Source organism: Meles meles, chromosome 4 (genome assembly GCF_922984935.1).
Source record: "Meles meles chromosome 4, mMelMel3.1 paternal haplotype, whole genome shotgun sequence".
Classification (NCBI taxonomy): Eukaryota; Metazoa; Chordata; class Mammalia; order Carnivora; family Mustelidae; genus Meles; species Meles meles.
Window position 1 is genome coordinate 11,119,906 of NC_060069.1, and position 23,460 is coordinate 11,143,365.

Consider the following 23,460-nt stretch of genomic DNA (forward strand, 5'->3'; position numbering starts at 1 on the left):
TTCAGCCGCTCCACGTGCGCCTTCCCAGCCACAGCCTAACGAGGCAACTCTCTGCCTTCCTGTTGCAGGTCTCACCCTGGAAACAACTGCCCACCCCTGTCTACTCAGTGACACATTTCTCACATTTCTGTGCTTTTTGTCAGATTCAGCTGCTCAAACTGGCCCCCAAGCCTGGTGCTGAAGTGCTGGCCAGTGTTCCGAAGTGCAAGAAGGCTACGATGTATGTGCCGTATGCAAAAAAATGTGTGTTTTACGGAAGCTTCATTCAGGCGTGAGTCACGGTGCTGTTGGCCATGGGTTTAATGTTAGTGAATCAACAATGCAGTACATCCAGAAAAAGGAAGAGGAAATTTGCAGATCCTCACAAGCGGCTGCTCTAGTAAGTGCTAAAGTCAAGTCCATAGTCAGTGCATGAGGAAACCAGAGAAAAGTGGCTAATCTGCGGACTCCATCTGGTATCAAAGCATGGGAGATGGTGACCAGTTAAAAAAGCACAGTAGGCGGGCGCCTGGGTGGCTCAGTGGGTTAAAGCCTCTGCCTTCGGCTCAGGTCATGATCTCAGGGTCCTGGGATCGAGTCCCGCATCGGGCTCTCTGCTCGGCAGGGAGCCTGCTTCCCTCTCTCTCTCTCTCTCTCTGCCTGCCTCTCTGCCTACTTGTGATCTCTCTCTGTCAAATAAATAAATAAAATCTTAAAAAAAAAAAAAAAAAAGCACAGTAGGCAACATCGTGTGATGCTGAAAAGCGACAAATTTATGATCATGTCACCCAGGGTTAGGAAAATGTTCGAACCTCCTTGGCTAGTGTCTTATTATAAGGAAATACCATACATAATTAGTTACTTGTAAGAAATATATATTAAATAAGGTATCTTTATATTTTTTAAGATTTAGTTATTTATTTGAGAGAGAGAGAGATCATACACACGCACAGGGGGAGAGGGACAGAGAATCTCAGGCAGGCTCTACATTGAGCATGGAGCCTGACACGGGGCTTGATCTCACCACCCTGAGCTCATGACCTGAGCTGAAATGAAGAATCTGTCACTCAACTGACTGAACCACCCAGACACCCCTAAATAAGGTGTCTTTAAAGACAAACATATGTGAAAGAAGGTCATGTATGAATCAGTTGATGAAAATGTGACCAGAGGCTCTCAAGATCCCGACCCTCTAGTTCCCCTAGGAGCAACGCCTCAATAGAACGCCTCTCTAATTCAGCATTGGTAGTGACTTTGGAGAACCTAACTACCATGAATAATGACAACAGACTACCTATGCCTTAAAACCACCTTGCTTGTATGTGTTGAAGGCGTTCCTGGAGGATACGGACATTTTATGCTCCACAATGGCCAGCACAAAGGGGAGATACTCAGAAAATACTTTGAGAAACACTTCAACTCACCAATCCACTAGCCCACTGTAATCCATAGTCTTGCTCTATTTCTCAAATGGCGGGGGACCCACACGATAAATATCAGTACCAAGATTCTACTTTTGCCCAAAACACGCCACCACACATTATTTTATGAGACTAAGAGTGGAATGCCTGCTCCACAGTTAGGCTCTTTGTTCTGTTCGCAACAAGTGGCTAAAACAGGGCCTGACAATGAGTAGAAAGCCAGTAAATATCTACTGAGTAAAAGAAAATGATAAATTCAGAAGAAAAAAAAATACCCAAACAGGTAAACAGAGTAATAACCCACGCCCGACATATCCTTGAGTTTATGTCCCAACTTTGTGGAACCTAGCCCTCTCTTTCTCCACTTACAGAGGGCCTTCTGCAAACGAAACCAATGTCTACAATTTCCCAACAAAGAAAGCCTACAACGCTCTGTGACTCCATGATTAACATAGGAATTCAAGGGATTATCTGATGCACTTGACCTGTCTCATTTCATGGGAAACAGGACTCCCCATCATTGAAGGCCCTTATCACATTATTGTCTGATAGAGCTCAGAGTGCTTGCGATCAGTGGGGAAAAAAGTCCATCAGATACCCCTCCCCCTCATCACTTGTGAGCCTCAGGCACACTTTACCCCCATAAGCAATTCAGTACTTACTCAGGTGCCTGGGTCACCCTCCTGTCCTCAAATTCTTGACATTTGACATGTCTCCTCTCGGCCGGCACAGGCCTGCCTCTGCCATCCAGCGGTCTCCAGTGCCATGGTCTTTGTTTTGTTTTTAAGGCAGCAGATTCACCATAGAGACACAATCTTTGATAGCCAAGTACATCTGGAATAACAACTTAGATTCTTTTCCTTTGATCCAAATGCTTTACAAGTGCTAGTTTATCACTGTGGTTAAGTTGCAGAAATGGCTACAATACTTGGCGGGCACCCTGCAGTAGTGTCTTTCCCCCCATCTCTTGAGTCTGGACTGACTTACTCTAACCAATAAGACATGAACAAATGTGACATGGGCAGAGGCTTGAAAAGGGCTTGTCCTTTTTATTCCTGGAATCCCCACACCACGTGAAGAAGCCCTCGCTGGCCTGCTGGATGAGACACATGTGGTCCAGTCACCCGGGAAGCCTTAGCTGACCACCGGCCAAGTGCCTGACAGATAAAGCCATGGGAGATCAGCCAGCCCCCAGCCATCCCACCAACTGATTACATATGCATGACCTCAGCCACGCCTGAGGTTAAAAAAAAAAAAAAAAAAAAAAAAAAAACTGCCCAGCAAAATCACGAGCTCAATAAAAGGTTTTAAGCCACAAAGTTTGAGGTGGCTTGTGTCCCAGCAAAAGTGGACATACATGACTCCATTTTATAGATGAAGAAACTAAGGCACAGGGGTTCCATAACCCATCAACGTCCCATGGCTATTAAAATCTCAGTTAGGATTCAGAGCCAATAGTTCTGGCTCAGAGGCCAGGCTTTGCCAGTTGTCCTACAGCTAAGTCACTCCACAAGCTTCAAGTGCCTTCCCACTCGCCTTACTTCCCTGAAGGAGCTTACGTGTGGGGCACAGACTTACATAGACCCATAAACACAAAACAGGCAACATCTAGCACCAAGTAACCCTATTTTGCATTTCTGTCGCTCTTCAGACTTGCAAAGTCCTCTGACACACTGCAACCACGTAAAACCAACGAGAGTTGCCCAAATGTTCATCGATGGATGAATGAACAAAATGTGGTGGGTCCTCTTAAAAAGGAATGAAATTTTAACACATGCTTCAACATGGACGAACCTGGGAGATGTTAGGCAAAGAGAAATAAGCCAGTCACAGAAGGACAGATACTGCCTGATTCCATTTCCATCGGGTACTTATTCACAGGGACAGAAAGTAGAACCATGGTTGCCAAGGGCAGGGGATTGGAAGGAATGGGGCGTGGACATCTCATAAGGACGGAGCTGCAGTTTGGGAAGATGAGAAAGTTCTGGAGATGGATGGCGGTGGGGAGGGGCCCACAATGTGAATGTGCTTGATGCTGCGGGATTCCACATTTGCAAATGGCTCAGATGGCAAAATGTATGTTCTGCACAGTTTCCACACCTCTTTAAAAAATAGTAATACTAAGCAGAGAGTGGCAGCGCTAAAAATGACAGGCTCAGGGTCACTGCTAGGCAAGTTAGAGCCCAGGGAGCAAAGCAACCAAGAAACACTGGCTGTTCAGGCTTTACTGAGTCACACAGCTCCACCCCCTTGTCAGAACGTCCCCCACCACACACTGAAGGCCACGTGGGCTGACAGATATGTCAAAGCAGCCTTACAAACAAGCACCAGCTCAAGGACAAAAACCCTCAAATCCATCAAAGCCAGTTCCCTGCCCCCACCCCAGCTGGGCATTGCGGGGGCTGGATTCTACCTCCTCTTGGCAGAATTTGGGCTGCGTTTCCACCCTCACAGGACTGGATCTGACTCATTCCTGATCTGACATGACACCAGGAACAATAAAGTTAATGTAAATTTTGATAAGCAAATAGAAGTTCTATTGGCCCAACAATTACAAACCTTCGTAATCTCCTGGAAAACCAAGCTCTTTAAGTCCCCTCTCCACTGGGACTCTGGATGGATGGACACTGGCATTCAGACAATATAGAACCACCACTATAGGATGATCTCTTCTTTAAAAAAATAATAATAACAATAGGAGATAAACATCAAATAGTAACAGACGACAACAAGAACTTATTTCTTCATTTCGTTTCCTTTCAAAATTTTCTACGACAAAAAGGTTTTTTCAGAGCTAAAACCTAAGCTCATGCAGGGAGTCTGCAGTCAAACACATGTTATACCTCAATTAAATCCAAAGGCAACATCACGAGAGAGCCAGGGCTGCTCCCGTAAACCATCCCTGTTGCACAGACGAGGGTGCAGGGCCTCTGGGAGTGCAGGGCCCATGCATGATATACACGTGGAGCAGATGCTCAGCAGGCCAGCTCTCAGAGACCATCCCTGCTGTACAGAGCCAGAGGGCCCGTCAATACAGACAGGAAGGGGGTGGGAATAAAAGAGAGGAAGAAAACAGGAAGGCCCACTTGGCAGCCACTGGAGGGGTACCCCACCCCCTTCACCATCAGGAAGGTCAGAGGATGCGGGTGCACAAACAGACTCGCCACCTGGCCCGAGCCCAGACAGCCCACAGTGTGCGCAGATGAAATGGGACGTCTGCACCCAGCCTCAGCCTTTGAGCGTCCTTCCAGTTCCTCGGCTACAGACCAACAAGGTCCCTTGGGGTTGAGGGGCAGGGGTCACTCTGGGCCTTCCCTGCCCTTCTTCTTCCTGCCCCACCTGCAAGGAGGCAGCGGTTCCCTTAACAGTCATTTTGGCCTCTGCTAGTTAAGAGTGAGTCAGTCACCCCCAGAGTCTGGGTATAAACTCGAGAGACCTGATGACTCAGTGGCTCACCCACAGAACTCCACGACTGTCACGATCATTGTCCTCACCAGCCACAAGAAGGGAGGAGAGGAAGGAGCAATGCCACAGTTCGCAGACGCCCAGCAGCAGGACCCTGCCAAGCCAGCTCCCACCTCTTTCCCCATCAAAGAGGATTTGGGTACAGAACAGAAGAGAGCGGTGTGAAATCTATCCCAGATGTGTCACAGACAACCCAGAGTATAAGATTTAAAGGAACCCCACCCAGGCAAAGCTGGATTTGCCACCCGTGTTCCTACCCCTCTGGTCACGCAGCCACATGCAGGTAAGCTGGGAGTCAAGGGGCAATGGAGGAAACGCTCAGAACACCAAGGGCGGGCCAGGAGGAGCACGGGCTCTTCTGGCAGCCTGCCAAGTCATCGTCCACGCATCTGTGTGGGTATTCCTCGCGGAGCTGCGCTACTGTCAACAAGTAAACAATAACAAGTCAGCTGGACAGAGTGTTATGGAGAAATGGCCAATCAAGGAATGAGGGACTGGGGTGCTAAAGATGGCAAATGGCAGTTATGTCAATGGTAGCCCAGGAAGGCCTTGCTGATAAAGTGACATTGGAGCAGAAACCTGAAGACGGAGAGAGTGGACCATGTAAGTTCAAGGGTTAAGACAGTGACAAGCAGAGGGACCAGAAAGTTCAAAGATTCTGAGTTAAGAGCGCATGTGACAGGAGTACAGCCAAAGGTGGACACTTCCCACCAGCTGGGGCCGGTGACCTGAAGGGCCAACCTCCACCGGCCCCTGAACACAGAGGTCGTTTAGCCAGGTCTGTGCTGAAACCCGAGCTTGGGGGACCAGGTGGGAAAACGTCTACCGCAACTCCAAGGGAAGGCTTGCTTTCACAGTCCACTCTTAATCATCCCGAGACCTGGGCATGTGGATGGTTTTAACAGATATCTGTGGGCTCAAGAGAGGCAGAGGGCAATAAATTCAAGTGTTAAAGACTTTCGGGAAAAGAGATTTTATCACCTGCTCAGTATTCATCAATGCTTACATTAAATTTTCAAAATTTCTCCTCAAACCCAACCCAAACCTTCATGCTGCAATTTTACGTCAAGAATACTTCTACTCTGGGCTACATGGCAGCGGGGGAGGGGGGGGGGTAGGGCAAACAACACATCCCCAACTTGGGGTGTGCCTGAAAGACTAGTGGGACACAGGCATTTTTGATAGACAGCACCTTGGGGGTCTGGCGCTCCTGGGGACTGTGGCTGGCACATTTCCATCTCCCTGGAAAGCCAGAGGCCTGGGCGGGGCCCAGAGAAGGTAGAAAGCGGGGGGGGGGGGGGGGGGGGGTGGCTGCTCAGAGCTGGTTGCAGACCAATGAATAATTGGCACTTTGATGTGGTACAACCCTGCTCAGCTGGCCAGGAAAGGAGGCAGGGTTCAGGCAGCCATTCTGTCTAGGAATAAGGCAACATATCCGGCAGGTTCTGAACAGAAAGCTCAGTGTGAAACCCAAAAACATACCTAGGACCTCGTCAGAACCACCAAAACATCAAGGGGAATCCCGGGATGAGAAACTAGAAAGGTGCATGGAGACAGGGCAAAGGGGAAGAACGCCCAACTCCTGGCCCTGACCCTTAATGGGTCTGACCTGAACATGTCCCTCAATTTCTGGGGTTTCACCTCCCATTGGAGAGGGATCCAATGGGATCTCCCATTCCACACCCAACCACCTGCCTGTGAACATAGTAGGCACTCAAACACCAGTCGCTCACACTTTTATACCAGTAGAGACCACAGCTTCCATCACATAAACACACACCAGGGACAGAACCCATACTCTGGACCCCTTTGTTCAGGTCTGCTTGGGGTGGCAAGTCACACTAAAGGGACACGGGACTAGGAGGCTAGAGTGGGCAGAGGTATGCGAAAGCCGCCAGCCCCCAAGGCCTGCTGGATGTTGGGGGGTGGGTCTTTTCCTCCCCCTATTCATGGCACCTGGCTATCAGAGGCTGGAAAGGGACACAAGCACAACATGGCACCACATCAGTGGTAATAAGGAAGACACACTGGGAAGCCAGAACTAGGTCCCACACCACACAAGATGGCCCAGCTGCCTGGGGACTGGATCTGGGCACCAACTCGGCACCCAGGCGGCACCCACTCACAGGGTCCTCCAAACGCCACGACCCACACTCTATTAATAGCATCAAGAGCTGGAATGGAGCAGCTTGTGGGGGGAGGGGAAAATAAAGGCTGTCTTCAAATGCAGATGGTTACAAAGTCATGGTCCTTCTGCATCCCAGGGGCTCACGCTTCTACCCTCTGGCGGTGGACACGGAAGTCAGAAGATGCACCCCAGACCTAGTTTGGGGCAGCAGGCAGGGCAGACGGTCTGTGGGGTACCTCACCTGCCTCGCCACCCTCCGTGCCTCCCAGTAGGGCTTCGAGTCCTCCACAGCTTTGCCGATTTTCTTCACCAGCTCGTCCAGTTTCACCGTTGCTTCCACCAGAACAGAACGGAACTTCTGACGAGCATCCTGCACCAAGGAGAAAATGAGGACACAGTTCACGCATCAGAAGGAACCCACGAAAATCCACTTCCCCTAACCAAAAGCACCAAGGAGGGCTGCACGCAACCTTCAGGCCCTGAAATTAATACTTCTACAAGGCAGTGTCTAGAACAGCACCATCTGAAACATTCTGAGATACTGGGAATGTTCTACCATTTGCACTGCCCAGTACAGTAGGCACTGGCCACATCTGGCTATTGAGTACTTAAAACTGGCTGACACCGAGGAAATGTGTTTCTAATTTGTTTAATTTTAATTAAATCTATTTAGATTTTAAAAATAAGTGTGGCTAGTGACTATTATATGAAAGGGTTTTTTTAAGGTTTTTAAAATTTATTTGACAGAGAGCCCACAGGCACAAGCAGGGGAGGGGCAGAGGGAGAGGGAGAAGCAGACTCCCCACTGAGCAAGGAGCCCAAGGTGGGGCTCAATCCCAAGACCCAGGGATCATGACCTGAGCTGAAGGCAGACCCTTAACCGACTGAGCCACCCAGGCATTCCTTAGGTTTTGGTTTAAAAGCTCCATCTGGGTCCTCAGGGGAAGACACCCCTGGCAGCTTCAGTCCATAATGATGGTCCCATTCCCTAAACTCCCAGGGGGTCCTGCACCATACGATGTAGTCCACGTTAAACACTGAGTGGAAACTTCCCACATGCCAGACTCTGTGCTGGGCCTCAGGTTTGGTGCCTGTCTCCAGGGCATTTACAGTCTGGTGGGTGAGGCAGGCATTATAGCCCATTCCAGAAAAGTCTGTGCCAGGATGAGAATGGTAAAACTGGTGCCGTGGAACCCAGTGGCGGAACACCTCACCAGGCCAGGTAAGGCAGGAGAGGGTGGCAAGAGGGAGACTTGTGGAAAACATCCAGAGGGGTAACACCTACACAGAAGCCAGAAGTTCGAATGGTCTCTTGGGGGTAGGGAGAGGAAATTCCGAGCCCTGAGCGAAAGAGCCATATTCAGCAGAGAGGAGAGAAAGAGAGGCTTGGGGTTTCCAAAAAAAAAAACCTTAACGAAGCTGGAAGTCTGGAATGTGAAGAATGGCAAGAGATAAGGGTGGCCACCCACCCTGGAGATGGCTAGAGCAACCTGGGCCCCCAGTAAGAGTCTGGAAGGGAGGAACAGGAAAGTGGGCCATTCCAGGCTTAACCACGCTGTGAAAGTCAACAAACCCAGATCCACGGACTTTACAAGGAGGAAATACAATTAAAAAGAACTTTAGGGGTGCCTGGGTGGCTCAGGTCATAATCCCAGAGCCCTGGGATAGAGCCCTGCATCGGGCTCTCTGCTCGGAGGGGAGCCTGCTTCCCTTCCCCTCTCTCTCTGCCTGCCTCTCGGCCTACTTCTGATCTCTGTCTGTCAAATAAATAAATAAAATCTTTGGGAAAAAAAAGGGACTTTAGCCCAATGTCTAGGAGGACCAACTGAAGGACTGGATCAGTACTTCGAAGAGCTTCCACCCCTCTACTCCTTTCCCTTCAGCATTTGCATGATTGGGGGATGGGTATCGGTGGCAGAGGGAGAGGCTCGCATTTAAAAGGGGAAATGGATACTCTGAGAAGGAACAAAACGTGAACACCAGCTGTGGGGCTGTCCCAAGACCAAGCAGCCACCCTGCTGATAGAGCCCGCGTGAGCGCCACTGGCAGCAAAGGGCCCATTTCCCAAGTAACCATCTAAAATCTCTAAACATCAGATCATGGGGTCCTCCTGGGCCAGCGGGATGGCTCACGGGGGTGAAGGAGGCTCTGCTCACTTCTATTTCATTCCCCTCTATCATACGGTGCTGGGGCCCGCTAGATGGCTTTGAAAAGGATGCCAGTCCCCCAACATATGACATCGCCTTTGTCTTGGACGGCAGTTTCTCAGGTCCTGAGCCCCAGCCCACTGCTGACACTGGCTTTGGTCCCTTCCCCCAGGCCTATATCGCCTTCGTCATCATCATCTTCTCTGCCTTCTCTTCTATCTAGCCAGGCCCACAGCCACCTGCTACAGCTTCTAAAGATGAACATCACGAGCTTTGTCCTCCAGAGAAAGTGGCACCAGTGCATAAGGCCATCCAGGGACTCGCAAAGCCCCACCAAGCTTCTCAATGACTTAACTGCCAATATGTAGGAGGTAGCACGTTGTCTGAAGCTTGAGAATTTATATATATATATAAATTCTCACATATATACATACATATATATATATATATATATATATATATATATATGCTAGATCCAATCCCATCCAAGCCTCTGTGAGGCTCTAATCAGCTAACTTCCTTATTAATCATTTTTATTACCAATTAAATAGCTACTTTGCATCTCACAGGGAGGGCAGTTAGAAGGAATAAAAGAGAATGCATATGTAAAACTACCACCAGTTCCTGGACACCCAGCAAACGCTCAGTAAATGTACCCAATCCTCCCCTACCAACCCCTGGCATAAAAAGGGACCCACGTCCCTTTAAAAAAACACCAGGGAGGTCTCTCTGAGGCAGGTGTGGCTGACAAGGATGGAAGGTGCGACCTGTTACACAGTGTAGGCAGAGACTTTGCAAATTTGCATGACTGTCCCCAAGTCCCCACCGTGGGAGGTAGCACCAGCACTAGCCATCCTCCTCCCACCCCTCCCACCTCCTGACCCCCACCAGACAAGTGAGATAACGGAGGGCCCAATCAGTTGGCGTGCGACCCAGGGCAGATCACATCGTCTCTCTGGGCCTCTTTTGTAAAATGAGAATTGGGCCCCAAACCAGCAGCCTGTGGGCCAGTAGGCTTAGTGCCTTTGGTCTGTACTGTGTGTACTAAATGCCAGAAAAAACCACTAAAAAAAGAAGTGGATTCTCAAAACTTCTCATAAAGGAAAAGAATCTGATAATCTGACAACCCTGGGCCCCCATTCCTACTTGACACCTGCCTAGAAGCGGAATAGGAGATGCCCCTCAGAAAGAGATCGCCCCTTCCGGTCCCCAGCACCCCTGTGCCTGAATCACACCCGGGCCGCATCACTCATTTAGGTGCCCAGCCCAGCCCCTGGAGACTTAATTTGCCAAGAGCTATTCTGGGCCCTGGTGACTAGAACCCACCCAAGTCTGTCTTTGTGAGGGAGAGAGAAGTAGAGGGCAGATGGCAATTTAGTATGTGGCCGACACTATTATAAATGCTTCCATTCCATCAATTTGTGCAGCCGCCGACAACCTTAGCAGGCAGTGCTCTTGCTGTACTTTGCATTTTACAAAGAGGAGAACTGAGGCACAGAGGTAGCTTGCCTGAGGCCACAGAGTTAGGAAATGGCAGAACCAAGATTTAAACTCAAGCAGTAAATAAGTGTAACGTCCCATGACAAATACCAAGACCTCAGTATACACACTGCGTGTGCAACACACACGCAACCGTGAAGACCACCCAAAGTGTCATCCAAGCCCGCCGCCAAGAAAGGGGATTTGCAGATTTCCCCAGACAGAGCTGCAGGGGCGTTAGCAGCAGAGGGAGGAGCATGAGCAAGGAACAGCAGGGCGGGGGTTGGAAGAAAGGAGGCACGTGTGCAGAGTTCAGACTTTGGAACTTTATCCCACGCACAGTGGGGAGACCGGGTGGATTGATTGTATTTATTTAAACCTAAGTCTCAACTGACCTCCCATGCCCCTGTCAGAAATGACTGAAGAATGCGTTCTACCACAAAAAAGAAAGGAATGGAGTTTACTGGAAGGCTCCACTGAGAAGCACTTCCACAGCCGCGATCACGAGAACGCTGTACACCGACTACACCACAGCTCTGTGGGGAGGAAAGGAAGTGCTTGGAAAGGGGAGTGTCTGCGAGGACAGAGGGAGGAAAGAGATTAAAATCTCATCTTCCAAGTGGGACGCTGGCAGATGGTAACTCAAACTGACAAATCAACAAGCAGCCACACGGAGCCCAGTATTTAGAGCCCTAGAAGTTACTACCTCATCAGCGAAAGTACGTCAAGCTTATCTATTACACTGCCTCTGAAGGGGGGGAAAATGGGAGTAGGGTGGAAGGATGGGACACTAATACAGGGATCTTTGTTGTTGTTGCTTTGTTTTTCCCTTTTTAAAAAATTGTGGTAACATACCACGCTGAATTTTTAAGCAGAGGCGTGAAGGGACCAGAGCTGGGTTTTACCAAAGGGCGAACAGGGCTCCCGAGCTGATTCCGGCCAGCAGGTTCAGGGACCACCAGCCTGGGTAAGTGTGTGGCCACCAAAGGGTATCACACCCAAGAGCCTTGGTCTGACCCCAGCGTTCCTCCCTATCAATGAGGCTGTGTTGGTGGGGACGGTGACGCACCACTGGCTCACGTCCAACCCCCAACAAGCCTATTCATCCAAGACGCATTAAAAGCTGAACACAAAGCCAGCCTTCTCCTTGAGAAGCTAAAGCAGACCCAGTTCTTTTACCATTCCACAGAGAATCATAGCCATTTGAGTAACAACTCTCCACAAATATTGGAGCGTGAGAGCCCACAAACCAAAATCTCTCCCGCCCGCCCAATGTTAACAGCCCTGATTTTCTTGGGCCTCACCCAGGTCTCGGAAAGTGGTCATGTGACCCAGGCCTGGCCAATCAGAGTCAGATACTCCTAGCCTCGGTGATTGTGGAGGGAGAGCATGTGACCCATCAGAACCAATGAGACTTCAGCCTGGGACTTCTCTGAAACCGTGAAGAGGAACTGTTTTCCCTTGAGATGGCTGCGAGAATGGAATGAAAGCATGGAGCAGATGGCAGCCATCTTGGCACCGTGAGAAGAGAGTCTGAGAGAAGGAAGTCCCAGCAACACTTGAGCTTCCGGACGCAGCAATGCTTCACAGTCTAACCCTATACAACACCTTCCCCAGGGCCAAAACAGCACACACACACACACACTCAGATGTCACCACTGTTTTATATTTTGTTCAAGCTAGTTGAAAATAGATTTGTTATTTGCAATAGCATGAAACCTTTAAAAAAAAAAATTTTGAGAAAGATGCCATAAGGTAGTCATCAATGTAGACAGGGAAGGGAGGGTCAATCTATAGTCCATACCATGGCAAAGCACGGTAATATGGTTCGCTACTGAAGGTTCTTTCCCCTGACACAGCAAAGCCATGCTTTTTTTTTTTTTTTTAAGATTTTTATTTATTTGACAGAGAGAGATCACAAGTGGGCAGAGAGGCAGGCAGAGAGAGAGGGGGAAGCAGGCTCCCTGCCGAGCAGAGAGCCCAATGTGGGACTCGATCCCAGGACCCTGAGATCATGACCTGAGCTGAAGGCAGCAGCTTAACCCACTAAGCCACCCAGGCGCCCAGCAAAGCCATGCTTCTATGGAGCAGAATCTGGAACTTTAATTCACCCTAACCTGTTTAAAGCATTTCTTTAAATCCATCATAATGCCAGTTGGCCGTAACTTTAAAGACCGCTTGCCACAACTGAACTTGTGCTTTTTGCTTTAGTTCCTAGTTCAAGGAAAGACTGGACCGTGGTTCTCCTAACTCCTACAATTATAGAAAAAGGTGTTTCCCAAGACCAGAATGAAGGGTTGTTTCCAGAAACACCCAGGGAGGAGAGAGAACTACTGTTTTCCCTACAGTAAATGATCCATGCACTTCCGTAAAAACTTATCTCCCGAGAATGAGCAAACCTTTCACCAGTCAAGAAAAACAAGTCATTTACCATCCGGGGCTATTTACCAGCTAATTTTTTAGATTGGCCGGTGAGGAAGTTCCCTCTGCTTGGATCTCTCAGTTCTTCAAATCTGAAAACTGTGTCATTTCCATTAGGTGACTCAGACTGAGGGCAATTTATTCAAGTAAGGACTGCTGAGGGCTGCACAGAACCGTCTGAATGTGTCAGTGTGTCAGAAATACACCCCGGGGCGCCTGGGTGGCTCAGTGGGTTAAAGCCTCTGCCTTTGGTTCAGGTCATGATCCCAGGATCCTGGGATCGAGCCCCGCATCAGTCTCTCTGCTCGGCAGGGAGCCTGCCTCCCCCTCTCTCTCTGCCTGCCTCTCTGCCTACTTATGATTTCTGTCTGTCAAATAAATAAAATCTTAAAAAAAAAAGAAAGAAAGAAAAAGAAAGAAAGAAAGAAAAGAAATACACCCCATATTAGGTAAGCACTCTGGCTAAACCAAACCGGCCAGCACCAACGCACTAGAAACAGCGTGCCAGGCATCACCACACTGGGGATAAGTCTCTATTCTCTGGCCAGTCCCCTCATCTAAGCCTCAGTTATCATGCCTGTAAGCTGAGAATGACAGCCCTTCCCCTTCACAAAGGTGTCTCTAGAACCAAGTAACAGGAAGACAGGACATCAGTTTTTAAAAATAACCATCTTATTCTTTCCCTGTGGGGACCCCGTGTGCAATGGCTGCCAACAGTAGCCTCCTTGGTAGTGTGTGCAGCCTGGTGACTGTATGGGTTGCCCTAAGGGACCTTGAAGACAGCCCTTTCCGGTGGACAATGATGTCTGATCTCATGCTATCTCCAATCTAGGCTCCAGGCAGGGATGCAGGGTGCCCTTGGAAAGCCCCAGGGTGCATCGGCCAAGTCATCATGTCCCTCCGGACCGAGCCACAGAACAAAGAGCATGTGATTGAGGCTCTACACAGGGCCAAGTTCCCTGGCCGTCAGGAGATCCACACTTCCAAGAAGTGGGGCTTACTATGTACAATGCGGATGAAATTAAAGACATGATAGATGAAAAGTCACTCATCCCACATAGCTGTGGGGTCAAAAAAGTCGCCAATCATGGCCCCTTGGACAAATGGCAGGCTCTGCTCTCAGGAGGACCTCACAACTGCCCCCTCCCTATTCATGCCTACCAATAAATCCTACCTCCTGTCAAAAAAAAAAAAACAAAAAAAAAACAAAACTCTGTCCTACAAATTACAGATGCTGCCATGCTTCAAAAGATCCTGAATAATGCCATTTATAAAAATACACTGCTGCTTGTAGAAAGATACCACAGGCATTAACTGAGCCTCACAATGACCCTGTAAGATGGGCTCAGCAAGAATGATGTCCCCAGGCTGCAGGTGTCTCAGGTCACATGCCAGTGCATGTCAGGCTTCAGACAGAAGCACACACTTGAGTCTTTTCATCTGACGTGGTTCACTTCACTTGTGGTTCCCAAAGAGTGGTCCAGGAAACAGTGATGGGGGTCCATGAGGCCTTTACTGGGAGTCTGCAAGGTCAAAACCATTTTCATTATCAAGTCTGACTTATTTGCCTTTTCACCTTCATTCTCCCATAAGTGTTTAGTGGAGTTTTCCAGAGACTACTTGGTATGTGTCATCATGAGAGATGGAATGCAGTAGCAGAGAACTCAGCTCTTCTACTAAGCCAGACTTGGAAGAGACTTATAAAAAAAAAACAAACAAACAAAAAAACTATCAAACGATTGCTTTCCTTTTACGAATTTCTATTTGGGAAAAATAGTTATTTCCGATCAAATATGTATTAATATGTAGTAAGTCTGTTAGTGTCATTTTTAATGAATTAAGACAAGTTTTTAAGACTACAAAACACGCCTTTAATTTTTCTAACACAGCAAATATAGACATTACCCAAAAATCCAGAGCTCTCTGGGGTCCTCGGTGATTGGATTACAAGAATGTAAAGGGAACCTAAGGCCAAAAGCACCAGTCCACTGTGTAGACTAATGCCCTGCAAAGACCTCTTGCAAATTAGAAACACCAGTATATTTTCAGTAACAGTGAAACAGTTGTTCCTTCTCAAGTCTTTCTTAAATCCTTCTGTTTGGTCCAAGGAGAAGGCCCTGTTGAGTGCTACTATGTCTCTATGGCACCTTCCCACATCTTTATATTCACTAATCTCCTTCTTAAGAAAGGGGTAACTAGTCTAGCTCAGAGCCTTCCACAGAGAAAGGAATCTGCTAGAATTTGATAAGCAAAATAACAAATCCTCTGGAAATGAAACAGCACTGCTTTGCAAATCACCATGCTATGCCCTTATGAGTTGGGCATTTGTACATACATGTAAAATTATTCAATAAAAAAGCTTGCTTTAAGAGTACACTTATAGGGGCACCTGAGTGGCTCAGTGCCACTGCCTCTGCCTTTGGCTCAGGTCACGATCCCAGGGTCCTGGGATCGAGTCCTGCACCAGGCACTAGTTCAGTGGGAAGCCTGCTTCTCCCTCCCCCATCCCACTGCTTGTGTTCCCTCTCTCGCTGTCCCTCTCTTGGTCAAATAAATAAACCTTTTTTTAAAAAGTACATTTATCATAAGCACTGAGAAACATATAGAACTGCTGAATAACTATATTGTACACCTAAAATTAACACTATGTTAACTACACTGGAATTAAAATTTAAAAATGTAATAAAACAAAAAGCTCACTTTAAAAAAAAAAGTATTTCCTTTTGATGGCTTTCCACTTACAGTCATGAAGTCTCCATTTCAAACAAGGTGAAATAAAAATGTGAGTCGATTTAAAGGAAAATATGGAATAAACAGTACATACAGAACTAGGATATGACAAAAATTATGATGGTGGCAGAAGAATAACTCAAGTTAGACGTGTAAAGTCTCCGTTTGCATGAATGTTCTAGAATTCCATGACAAAAGGCTCCACTGGAAACTGTCTGACTTACTGACCAGTGATAAGGTGACTGGAATGTTTTTAAGTTTGCTATAGACCGTATTTTCCTTTCACCCCTCCAATCTCTTAAAAGCACTTGTGGCAGCTAGTAAAACACACAAAGAAAACACTTGAAATAGTGTTTTTCAAGAAAACACTTGAAATAGCGCTAGGGTGAAAAGCGGTAAGAGCTCTCCAGGGCTGTCTGACAGAACTTTCTGCAAGAATGGAAATGTTCTGTATCTGTCTGGCCAACACAGAAGCCACCGGCCACATGTGGATAAATGAAACCATGCAAGGTGGCTAGAGCAACTACCCAGATTTTTAATTACATTATAATGTTTAAATTATAATTTAACTAGCCACATGTGGCTCATGGTTGCTACACGGGAAGGCACAAAACTAGCTCCTGACCCTGGATTTCACTCCACTTTTCCACTCAGAGATCACGCCACGTTCCTCCGGCCCTCGGGCAGCCTGCTTCCCTGCCTCTGCCCAGTTTTCCTTCCCTCAGTCCCAGCTCCTGTGGGGGGAGTGGCCTTCATAGCCCTGTGAGAAGAGGAGGGGCAGGACAATTTCATTTCACCTCCAGGAATTTTGCAGCAGAGGCAGTACGGAAAAGAAGCCTCCAGAATAGAGCCGGGGCCTAGAGAGCCCACCTAGCCAGCCAAGGTTTGAGCATACAGGAGCCAGGAGGAAGCAGAAGTGGAGAGGGGAGGTGCGGAGGGCAGGGGAGCAGCAGGGAGCTGGCTCCAGCCCCTGCCCAGACATTCCCCATCACCATGCAGGCCCAATTCCACATCAACAAGTGTCATCCAACCAGGAGAACCTGGTTAGAACAGCTCCGAAGGAATGACAACATGCATGGAAAAGAACGGAGGGAGACAAGCGTTGGGCCTTCCAGCTGGAAGAAGCCAGTCATTGCTGGGAGCCAGGTGCCTAACCCCTCTCCCTTCTGACTCTTTTTCCTTTCCACCTCAGCCTCTGACGTCAGTCACAGAGACCTCCTGGGATGTCTGCCAAACCCACCAGGTCCTTCCACAGGGACTGTCCCCCCGCACTGTCCCCCCTGCGTCAGGCAGAACCTTGCCATCAGATTTCTGCTACAAGACCCTCTCTCAGGGAACAGAGGAAGCCAGAGGAGGAAGACAAAGAGAGGGCAGCCAGTGAGCCAAGGCCAACGAGAAAAGAGAGCTGGTGGCAGAGGAAGGCTTATGGGAGATGAGCTGGGTCCCAGGCTCTGATCCTGCAGTTACATGGCCGAATAAATTATTGGTCAAACCAAGGCAGTTTTGACCATGAGGTGGAACACTATTAATAACTAGTCTGGAACTAGAGGCATAAACTGACAGGTCTGGCCAACTGGCAGGTTTGGGCTCCCTATGCTTAAGGCTCTACGGTGCCTCCCTCCCTTGGGTTCCATGAAAGATTCCTTCAACCTTTCAGAATATCCTCCCTTCTACTAAAGCTCTCTCAGTGGCTGTGGGCCATAGTGTAGGGGGTTCTAATCCCAGCTTGGGCACTGCCCAGCTCCAGACCCTGGGGCAAGTCCTGTGCAGCCTGACTGCCTCGGAGACAAAGCCAGGTGCTGTTTCCTCTTTTCGCAGCACCACACCACTTGCCCTGGTTCTGAATTATCCACCCAGAGGGGAAAAAGGAAAGTACTAAAAGATGGTGGTCAGTATGGTTTCCTGCTACAAGTTCTCCTCCTCTGAGGTTAACAGAGGTCTCAGAACTTTCTTTGGGCCCAAAGAAAACCAAGTTCCTCCTATACAGAAAGGCTGTTCTAGAGTTCTGATGTGACTCTAGAATGTTTCCAAACGCACAGGTGATACCAAACCCCTCTCACAGGACATCACCGCCCACCAGAGTTGTCCCGCCAGCCCAGATCACGTGGCTTCCCTTGAAGCTCTGGCCAAGGTGAAGATCCCATCACCGAGGGAGGCTCCGCCATTTGGAAGCTGAGTAAGCAACTGGCTGGCAAAACTGGGAATGAGGAAAAAGGTCCTCCTTTCAAATATTTAATTTAAAATAATTTCAGACTTGGGAAAAAAGGAGGATAAGATGCAGACATGATGTCCCTTAACCCTGACACAGCTCAGCACATAGCTCCTAAAGATGACGACACTCTCTTACGTAACTAGAGGACAACGATCGGAAATCTGAATGTTAACACAGATAGTTACACAGAACATTAACACAACCAATTAATCTAGTCTCTGACTTTATTCAAATTGCGTCAACTGTCTCACTATTGTCTTTTATAGTAAAGCAGAACAATCTTTGAGGATCCAATCCAGGCTTGCCAGCTTGCATTCAGTTGCCGTGTTTCTCTAGTCTCCTTTAATCTGGAACAGTCCTTCAGTCTTTTTTTGTCTTTCATGGCCTTGATATTTTTGAATAATATGAGCCAGTTACTTTGTAGAATGTCCGTTTGGAAAAGACTCACTTTCAATTCATCTTTTTTTGTTGATGTTCCATGTGCATGAGCCACGAGAATGGAATTTAACCAACTGTAAAGCAGTACATTTAAATAGCCCAAGGTCCAAAGCACCGCAAAGGAAAAAAACCCATGGCCCTTCAAATCTTGGGGTACAAGGGTCAGTCCTAGATAGTCCTGGAGGAAAGACTAAAGTTACATAACAACCCTACATTCTCACACTCACTCACTCACTCTCATTCTCTCTCTCTCTCTCTCTCACACACACACACACACACCTAGAAACACTGACAGTCCCCACTGCCTTTTTATTCATGGCCAGATATAGGTTTTTTTAAACCCACAGAATTCTTTGTGTAAGAGGAGGCAGAATTGCTGAAACCATGGCATTTTCCTGAGTTCAACCATAAGTCAACTATTTCCATGCTTACAACCAAAGGCTTATTAACACATTTGCTCAACTTCAAGACCCACTTTTTTCCAAAAATTTGCAAATATCACATTTTAGATGAATTACACTATTGATATGCAGGTTTCTCAGGGGTAGTGTTCTGACCAACACCCAAATTGGAATGCAATACAAGGTCCATTTTATAGTTCACACGAGTTTTAGAATCAGGGTGATACGGTAAATTCAGGTAACCTTGGAAAGCTCCAGAGAGCAGGTTGGGCAGCCTCTATTGGAAGCATGATTTCACCCACCACAGCATTCCAGGCAAGCTGGCCGTCCTACCTCCTTTGGATAACCTTTCTCCTGCCTGCAGCTCATCAGAACGGAAAGAAAGGAGGGCACAGGCTGCAAAAGGACCAAAGTCAAAATCCACCGCTATCACTTTAGAGATACGGAAGAATCCACCAGAAGAAATAGCTAAAAGCATTAAAAGTGGTGGTTTCTAGAAATAGAACAGGGGGGTGGGAAGGAAGAGGGCAGATGACTTTCTCAGGGGCTTTTCCTTACCTCTGTGCAAATAGTGCTCCAGGAAAAATAAAATTTTAAGTTTCCTACAGCACAGGTTGACCGAAGAGCTTCCGTATTGCCCCTATCATCAAGACTAAGGGGGATTCATAATTCATTTGGCCTATGGCTAAAGTCAAGATCTCAGGACTTTGCCGATCATTTGGCTCGGATGCTCCCATTTCACAGATGAGGTAACTGAAGGCTGAGGAAGTAAATTCCCCTCCCAAGGATGTATACCCGGTGAGGACAGAGGTTGAACAGCTTGTCTCCTAAGTCCTACACCAGCATTCTTTCCCCCACAGTCTTGGTGGGGACCTCAGAACAGGCATCCAGAATACATATCCCAGACTACTTAAGGCCATGACCTCCAGCCTCAGACTCCTGGATTTACATCTTGGCTCCCCAACCTGCTGACCTGGGAGAAGGGACTCAACCTTTCAGCGCCTCTGTTTCTCATCAATGTCCCCAGGAGCTGCTGTGAGACTAGGGCAAACTATATAAAGCCCTTGTCACAACACTGAATGCTGTAGTAAGCTTTCGAGAAACAATGCCTTTTATACAGGTGCCCTTACTCAATAAATGACAAAAGGTAGAAAGGACCAACAGTTGAACATTACGTGCTAGGGACCGCCCCAGGCACTTTATAAACATCCCTTGTTTCTTCCTTAACAGCCCTGCAAGACGGGTACTGCCCTTCCCATTTCAGAGAGAAGAAAATCAAACCCAGAAGAGCAAAACAAAACAAAATAAAACAAAAATAAAAATAAAGAAACCTTGCCAAGACTATCCAGCTTATGAAGAGGCAGAGGCAGAATTCAAATCCAGCGCTCCTGAACCTCAAAGCCCACACTTGCCACCATCACGTGCTAGTTGGTAAGCATCTGTTGACTCCAAAACAAGTTCCCCTATCCATTTTTGACCCTACATTTTACAACATTAAAGTGTGGTTTGCTTTAACAACTTCCAGCTCGGGGAGTAGATCCAATTTCTAGCAAGTGCATGCGTTACCGAGAGTCTAGTTCCCCAGTGGGGATGCAAGCAAAACCAGGGACGAGGAAAGAAACAGCATGTCCAGAGCTGCCCAAGAAGCTTCAGAATCTCCCTCCCCACCCCCAAATTTACAAAGCCTAGCCACTGCACTTTCAGCTTTAGGCTCCCCTAATGTTTCCTAATAGGACTTGAAGCCATGGCATCATTTTCTCTTGGACAAAATTTTTAAGAAATGGGCACAGTGGCAAAGAATTCCCTAGAAGAAGACCCACAGCATTGCTTAAACAAACAAACAAAACTGTTCCCTTTTGCTTTAATTGTTGCTGGCTGGCTGAAGGGTCACGGAGAACGCTAACTAAAGTCCTTTCTTGGCTAGCTGGTTAACCTTTAAAGCAACTCAACAAGGCATTATGAAATGTGGCTGTTCAAGTAAATGCACACGTTTGTCCTGCAGGCCACAAAATGAGTCCCTGTCTGTTCCCTACCACCATGAGCATGGCAGATTTAAATGCAGCTCACAGGGTGCCTGGGTGGCTCAGTCGTTAGGCATCTTCCTTTGGCTCGGGTCGTGATCCCAGGTCCTGGGATGGAGCCCCGTGTGGGACTCCCTGTTGTGGGGTTGGGGGGGCATGGAGCCTCCTTCTCCCTCTCCCACTCCCCCTGCTTGTATTCCCTCTCTCACTGTGTCTCCCTCTGTCAAATAAATAAATAAAATCTTTAAAAGAAAAAAATAATGTGGCTCAAGATTCTTTGGCAATGCTCCCCATCAAGGGATGGAATCTCTGTCCGCTCCTCTTGCATGAGGGTGACCTCATAACCTGCTTGGACCACAGAATATGACAAAAGTGCTGCTATGGGACTCCCAAGGCTTAGAGAGAAAAAGCCACGCGTGATGCTTCCATAGGGTCATGAGGGGATGCTCACAGTGCGGGGGGCTAGACGCCAAAGAGAGATCAGAGGGCCTGAGACACCGTGTCAGAAAGCTCAGATTCAGCACTCTGGTTGAGGACCCTGGCTGAGCTCCCAGACCCTGGAGTGGGCCTCCTCAGATGTCCTGTCCAGCCAAGCCTTCAGATGACCAGAGCCCCAGCTGACATCGGACTGCAACTGCACGGAGCCCGCCAGAGAGAACCACCCACCTGAGCCTTCTCCTAGGTTCCTGACCCACAGTCATGGGCAAAATACCAGCAGTTCTGAGCAATGAAGTTGTGGGATAATCTGTTGGGTAGAAAGAGCAACAGGACAATCAGGCAGGACGACACCCCCACTTTACTGTTCTTCCCATAAAGCCAAAAACTGGGGAAGAAAACATCAAATATGCAGGCTTCGAATAGAGCTGGAAGCAGCAGAGTCCTTGCATTCTAGCAGCAGAAGGACAGGGTGGACGAAGACAACCAAAGCCCATTCGTCACGCCTCAGCTGAGCCTCACGCCAAACAACAGAAGAGTTTACATGAAGTGGGCTTGTCCGCGGTTACAACAAACAGCGGATGTTCCTCTCATTGTCTCCCTGTTAGCAGTTTCTCTCTGTCAGAGCAAATATTAATATCTCTTGGATAATCCAGCAAAACATAGCAAAGGAAAAAAAATCAGGCAAGAACAGAACAAAATTATTTTCCATCTTCCTTTAAGGAAATGAAAGAGGCTGACGCTCCGGGCTCTACAAGAGGTAGAATTATCTGCGAATTATCCTGAGACCTGCACCACAGAGACCCATACAGTCTTTACTACTGGACACATCCAAGTGAGGCTAAGCAGATTAAGTCACTCTCAAAGAGGAGAGCTGGGCAAAGAGAACCAGGATATCTGCCAAAGGATAAGGTTCAGTCGGTGTTTAATTCATTCAGCCAAAACACATACACACCCCACTACATTGCCAGTCCCTGCAGTCAACGCTCAGAGGGGAAAATAGCAGCTCTACAGGAAAAAGCAGCAGTCCGTGGGGACCACTGCTCTGACAATTGGTGACCTGAAGCTTCTGTCCGCCACTGGGACAGCAACGAATCCATCAACCCCACAGCCTGTCGTCTTTTGAGGTGGGGACACTTTGGGGCACCTCAGAGTCAGAGGGATGGCATTTTGGATAAACCTGAGGATCCGGTCATATCACAACGGAAAAGTTCCATTTGCACCATTACAGCAAGTGCCTATGTTCCTAAGATGGGTTCCAGCTGACTATGTAGCATCTCGTTGGTCCTCAAAGCTTCAAGGGAAGACTGATCTGATTTTTTTTAAGGCAATAGAGTCTGTTCCAATATTAGATAGCTATTTCTGTGTTCTCGCCAACAGCCCCAAACTAAGAGCAGTTTGCTAATGAAGAGCCAGTGAGTGAGATGGTGCAAGGCAGCCTCTCTGTGCCCTCAGTCCTCATCCGCTTAAAATTCACGTAGTAACTCAAATTCACGTCATAACTAAGTTTCAATATCTAAATATTCCTAATACTTGAAATGTTTCTCACTATTGTATCTTGGTGATTTTTGTGTTTTATAGTAAGTGTACAAATGAGGGCTTCTTGGCTACAGACAATCCTAAAATGCCTTCACAGCACTTTTCGTGCTGCCAGGAATTACCACAATGACTGTCTAACAATACAGTAATTCACCAAGCAAACCCACTAACACCAGGGTTGGTCTACAATGAAGGCAGGGACTACCAATCGGAACATTTTTTCCCACCAGCCTTCGTAGTTGCTAAAATTCCTTCCATAGACATTCATTTCTTTGACTCATAAAGACATCTCTTTATAATAGTGCTTCATTCTCCACCCCCACCACTTGCTTATGAAGATGATAAAATACGGTCATTGTGAAAAATTCAGAAAATACCGAAAAAATGAAACCTAAAAATCACCCACATTTTTAGCAACTAGCAACAGCCACTAGTCACATCTGAGGATACATTTTTCTAGAGCCATGTGTCTCAAACTATATGGTAATGGATCTTCCACCCCCCACCCCACACTGTGAATCAACACAATAAAAAATAAGCGAGGAAAGTGATAGGCCGTGTGGAAGTCCCAGCAAGGTCAAACTGCATTTAGAAAAAAGTTTCCCAAGTCTTACTCTCAATTGCTGTATTTCCTTCACCTTAAC

At 47.7% G+C, this 23,460-nt stretch overlaps 1 protein-coding gene and 1 non-coding gene across 2 annotated transcripts in view; one reads left to right on the plus strand and one right to left on the minus strand.

Moving 5' to 3' along the window:
- The window catches only part of SH3BP5 (SH3 domain binding protein 5), a 71,563-nt gene that overhangs the window by 38,024 nt on the left and 10,079 nt on the right, over positions 1–23,460 (minus strand). The window contains exon 3 of the mRNA XM_046002691.1: positions 7,235–7,363. Within this exon, the coding sequence (XP_045858647.1) occupies positions 7,235–7,363 (129 nt within the window). The remainder of the gene's footprint in view (positions 1–7,234; positions 7,364–23,460) is intronic.
- LOC123941113 lies at positions 13,689–13,825 on the plus strand. The gene has a single exon (XR_006818198.1). It is a non-coding gene; the product is annotated as a small nucleolar RNA SNORA70 (small nucleolar RNA).